The following is a 6,347-nucleotide window of genomic DNA, read 5'->3' as shown; positions in this document are numbered from 1 at the left end:
ATTTGATTGAGATGAAAAAATAAGTTTTCAAATAAGTAAACGAACGTTTATTCTTAGGTGCTCAACGTAAAAAATTACTTAGTAAAGTTCATCGATATTTTTTACAAGATACAAAAACGTCGACTTTAGTATTATATGGAATGTTGGGTGTTGGGAAAACACAGATAGCCAGAAGATATCGTGAAATATACCATACCTTCTACAAAAACATTGTTTGGATAGACGCCGCAATCGGAAAGTTACAGACTTCATTTACAAACCACTGTCATATAATAAATCTTATCATTCATGATTCAAAAGGAGATTACTTTAATATTGAGGTTATTGTTGAAAATATTCACAACTATTATAAAAATGAAAAAACTTTGTATATTTTTGACAATGTCGACGATGAAAGTGTTAAAAATTTGGAGAAGTACATTTCAACGAAACCGAATTCATTTACATTAATTACCTCTCAATGGAGAACGTGGTCGAATAAAGTAATTAAAGTGTTTATTGATGTTTTTTCTATTGAAGATTTGATTGCTTACGTAAAAAATAATATTAAAGAATATTGTTTAAAGATTAAAGATATTGAAGATTGCTTACGTAAAAAATAATATTAAAGAATACACCGATAAAAACATAAAAAATTTAATTAAAGAACTTGGTCATCATCCGTTTGCGATTACACAGGCAATAAAATATATAAATATACATAAAATATCGATAGAAAAGTATATAGATCGCTATAGAAGCAATCCTATAGAAATGTTAAACACTGATATCTTTCCAACCGAAGAGGAATCAAAGTCTGCAATAAAAGCAATCAATTTAGTTTTAATAAAATTAGAAAAAACTAAAATTATTCCATTTAAAATACTAAACTGTTTATCTCATTGCGACGGACAAAATATCAATAAAAAATTTATAATCCAAATCTTGAATCAAATAAAAATAAGCGAAGAACATTTAATCGATGAAACAATTGGATTACTAATTAGTTATTCTTTAATAAATTGTGATAATAATGACAAATATTAAATGCACGAGCTAACGCAGTTGTCGTGTAGATGTTTTCAAAGTAGAAACTTAAGTACAAATACCTACTTTAATTTAATCGAAAATTGTTTTAAATTTGAGTTAAACGAAATAAAAGATCACGTGGATTACGGAAATCATTTTGTTTTTCATTTTCTTCATATGTTTCGTATTAACAAGAAGGTAATGTCAAAAACCTTCAATCATAAGACAACTTCTATTAAAAAGTTATTAGGATGTAAAGGTTTATTTGATGAAGCAATTGAAATATTAAAAGCTATTCAAAAATATAATGCAGAAACTTATGGTAAAAATAATAAACTTACAGATAATACAGAATATAATATCGCAGACTGTTTGTATGAAATGGGAAAATATAACAAAGCTTTAGAAATTTTTTACTCTGTTGATAAGATACAAACTGAAAGTTTAGGTATTAACCATTCATCAACAATGGAAACAAAACACAATATAGCTAGATGTTTATACAAAATGGGAAATTCTATTGAAGCTTCAAAACTTTTTAAACTTCTTGATAAATCACGAACGGTGCTTTTAGGAATCAACCATCCAGATACAATGAAAACAAAACTTTATACTGCAATCTGTTTGGACGATATGGGAAAATATAATGAAGCCTCAGAAATTTATTATTCTGTTGAGAAAACACAAACTGAAATTTTAGGTAATAACCATCCAGATACAATGATAACAAAACATAATATTGCAATCTGTTTGAACGCTATGGGAAAATATAACGAAGCTTTAGAAATTTATTATTCTGTTGAGAAAATACAAACTGAAATTTTAGGTATCAACCATCCGAATACAATGAGAACAAAGCATAATACCGCAAGCTGTTTGGACGATATGGGGAAATATAACGAAGCTTTAGAAATTTATTATTCTGTTGAGAAAATACAAACTGAAATTTTAGGTATCAACCATCCAGATACAATGAAAATAAAACATAATATCGCAAGCTGTTTGGACGATATGGGGAAATATAACGAAGCTTTAGAAATTTATTATTCTGTTGAGAAAATACAAACTGAAATTTTAGGTATCAACCATCCAGATACAATGAGAACAAAACATAATATCGCAATCTGTTTGAAAAAAATGGGAAAATATAACGAAGCTTTAGAAATTTATTATACTGTTGAGAAAATACAAACTGAAATTCTAGGTATCAACCACCCAGATACAATGATAACAAAACATAATATTGCAATCTGTTTGAAAAAAATGGGAAAATATAACAAGCTTTAGAAATTTATTATTCTGTTGAGAAAATACAAACTGAAATTTTAGGTAATAATCATACAAATACAATGATAACTAAAAAAATCATTGCAATCTGTTTGAACAAATTAGATAAGAGGCAAAAAACTTGTTTAAATAAATAAATGTTGTTTTATTTCATATATGCTTATAAGTTTTATTATTCTGTTGATAAAATATAAATATAAAGACTAAATTCATTAAATAAAAGTAAAAGAGAGCCGTATAAAATTTATTTCATTATGTTGATTAAATTCTTGTTTTTTGTTAGAATTTCAATGGCAGATATTTTAGTATGAAGGAATAACTAAGATATCTTATATTAAATAAACATAAATTCTTTAAATTCAATTGTATGTATTATTGATTGTATATGAAAGGTTAAAAATGGTTTTTAGTTTTACATACATGTTAATAATTTAGTTAATTAAAATCAGTATATCTTAAAGCAAAGGATTAAGGGTTTTACTAGGCATTGTATATAAATGTATATATAAATGTATATATATATATATATATATATATATATATATATATATATATATATATATATATATATATATATATATAAATATACTTAAATGCTTAATAAATATTTTAATAATAAAATAATACTTTGAGGAGTTTAAAAATTAAAGACTTCATTTTTAACTCTCAAGATAGCAATTAATTATCTGTTAGGGATGACGATATAAATCGTTTATTTTTGTTTCATTGAATTTTTGAAAAACTTTTCAAAAATGTTGATCTAATGTAATTAGTTATATTACTGAAAATTATACAATTCTGAATTACTGATCCTTATTGACTTACATAATTAAGCATTAATCAAAATCAACATGTTTTTATTTTGTTTAACGCTGTTTTTGTTTTTATTATAATGCTAAATGAATAAAAAAAATAGTCTACAAATTAAATTATGCATGTTTATAGTAATATTATAGTTTTTTCTCTACCTTTTAAATGGTTTATTATAAACTACGGTAAGTCTTAACATCTAAAGTTTTTACGATTGAACTTAAAACTTATGCCTGACTTAGTTTTTAGAACTTAATAGCAAAAAAAGTAAAGTGATGATATTCGGCAATCAAAATTTTTCTGAGGAATTGTTAGAACATACTCAAGGAATATTAATGGAGTTATTTATGAGCTCTCAAACAGTGTATTATAAAAAGATCTAGGTATTTGTGTACAACCGGACATGAGCTGAACACATTAAACACAAGTATGTGTTAACAAAGCATCAAAAGTACTGGGTTTATTAAAAAATGCATTTGAATGTAGAGGAGTTCCTAAATCTAGCAGAAAATTTAGTGCTTGAAAGATTTTACAAAAGGACCACAAAAATACCATACTCAAATCGAGTGTTTAGATATAAAAAGGGGCTAGTTAAAATGGGTTTAACGACTTTAAATCTAAGAAGAGTACAAGGAGACTTGATTCATTTATACAAGATATTAAACCATTTAAAGTTAGGCAAACCAGTCTTTAAGTCAAGTGTTGAATTAGATGGCCCATATTCTCCAAATAGAAGTCAGAAACATAAAATTAGAATGCAGTGTTTCACCCTTTGCGAAATAAATGACTTTTGTGCATATATATATATATATATATATATATATATATATATATATATATATATATATATATATATATATATATATATATATATATATATATATATATATACATATATATATATATATATACATATATATATATATATATATATATACATATATATATAATATTTAAGTGACATCTTTAACAGTATGTGTAATAATCTTAAAAGCATTAAAACAACATATACGGTATCATACTATTTATATCTTTTTTTACGTAATATTTCGGCTCATATAGTGAGAGCCATTATCAAACTGATCCATCAGTTTGATAATGGCTCTCACTATATAACGTCTCCCTGTTTCAGTTTTGCTTTTGTACATTCTTTTGGATTTGACTTTCGGTCAGTTCTTAAAGTACCACAAATGTATGTTTTTTGATTTATTATGTGCTTTGTTAACTCAAAGGAATTGTAAAAGTTATCGGTGTGCAGGTGATAACCTTTTCCCAGAAATTTTTCCATTAAGTCTCAAACAAACGACTTAATTAAATAATAGTTAAGTTTATTGTTTTAGACTTAAATAAATCCCGTTTGACCTAACAAATGTTTACCGAGAGTTGTCTCGTCAGAGTAGCAAATCTCATAGAACTTGATACCATACTTATGTCTTTTATTTCTCACATACAGCCTGAATATAAGACGTCTCTTCCAAAGCATCATTGACTCATCGATTAATACATTTTTCTTATGACAGTAGATGTTATCCATTGTATTATTTAAGTGATCGAGAAGTCCAATAATTTTACACAAGCGTCCATTGTCTGAACCTTCATTGTTAATAAAATGCCAAAACTGTAACATTAGTTGGAATTTCGTGGCATTATTCTAGAAAATAAGGGAACTCTATAGAGACTGTTCTTAGACCAATAGTGTTCTAAAGATGGCATTTTTACACACCCCATATGAAGAAGAACTCCAAGAAACTGCCGCATATCTTCTGATATTATTGAATTCAAATCTTTAAAACGTGAGCTTCTTCTGAGGGGATGCTGCTTAGTTTGCTGCGTAGAGATTAGTTTCAACTACCATTGTATTTATAAGCTCTTCTGTAACAAAATGTCTAAAGAAATCTAATGATTTCTTTCTCTCCATGTTTATTTTCAAACCAGAATAGGCATGAAGTAGAATTTGTTTTACAATATTTGGCTCATCTTTCCATTGGTTTGAATTTCTACACAGATTTCTTTCAGAAGTTGTTTTTTCAGGAAAAATATTACTTATATAATCAACCTGTTGAGCTTTGTTTTGATTTTGTCAAGACCACCCGCTGTTCTAGCTCTTTTTGGCGGCATTAAAAAATCTTCTACAGTGGTAGCTAGTTGAACGTTTGTAAAGTGATTGCCATCACTTACTTCAGTGTTATTATCTTCAGAACCTGAATCTGATACAGTCAAGCTCGAAGACGTAGTAGTATAAGCGAAAAATTATTCTGAATCTTCATATCATCATCACTATCCTCACAATCTGTCATAGTCGTATGTGCTGATCCAATTTTGGAATATTTGTGTTGAGCTAATATGAGATAGATAAATTTATAAATTATCTATTTACAAAAAAGAAATTACTTATCTATAAAACACATTAATTAAAATACTGTGTAAAAAAATTCGAAGTGCACACTAAAGTATTTTTCAATATATTAAAAACATTTTGTAAACGTTGTGTAAATCAAATTTTTTTCGTATTTTTAATAGAATGCAGTATAATATAGTTATCAAATATATTTTAACTTATTTTAGAATTAAGAAAACAAAATATAAACTAACTTTTTTACTCATGATAACTCGCAAAGTGCATGCGCATGTGCAAAAAAATTGACACACTATTTATAACAATATTGCATCAAATAAGCTACATTACTATACCTTTTCAAAATGTAATTGAGAACTTGAAAATTGTAATTAAGAAAAGTAAGATGCAATTGTGAAATACAACATGTAATTTAGAAGTCATAATATGTAATTAAGTAATACAAAATGGAATTAAGAAATTTTAAAATTTAATTGAGAAACCCAAAATGTAAATAAGAAATCGCATTATATAATTGAAAAAACAAAATTTCTTATTAAGAAATCGTAATATGGAAATGAGAATACATTATTTATAATTGCAAATTCACAATGTAAGCTTAAAGGTCATTATAAAAAATTTTAATAAGTTTAATAAGTTAATAATATCAAATTTAGCATTTGTATGCACCATCAATATAGTAATACAGTAATGGAATTGAAAGGTCATTGTGTTATTTTTCAATACACGATAAACAGAAAATCTGTTATTAAATATATATAAATTGAATCCGTGCATTTATTTCACTAAATTTGTTTACATCCACATTTGGAACAACCAGAACCACCTTGTCCAACTTGTCGACATGAAATACATACAACCAAATAAGTTGAAAGAAAACATGTTT

The 6,347-nt window shown here is 26.1% G+C and overlaps 1 protein-coding gene across 1 annotated transcript; it reads left to right on the top strand.

Moving 5' to 3' along the window:
• The first annotated feature begins 1,209 nt into the window (after positions 1-1,209).
• On the top strand, positions 1,210-5,696 carry LOC136082774 (uncharacterized). Its single transcript, XM_065802198.1, has 2 exons — positions 1,210-2,086; positions 5,671-5,696. Exons 1-2 carry the CDS (start codon positions 1,210-1,212, stop codon positions 5,694-5,696), a joined length of 903 nt encoding a protein of 300 aa, XP_065658270.1.
• Positions 5,697-6,347: the final 651 nt, after the last annotated feature.

Source organism: Hydra vulgaris, chromosome 07 (genome assembly GCF_038396675.1).
Source record: "Hydra vulgaris chromosome 07, alternate assembly HydraT2T_AEP".
Lineage (NCBI taxonomy): Eukaryota > Metazoa > Cnidaria > Hydrozoa > Anthoathecata > Hydridae > Hydra > Hydra vulgaris.
The sequence above is the reverse complement of the archived record's forward strand: the minus strand, read 5'-3'. Positions and strand labels throughout refer to the sequence as shown.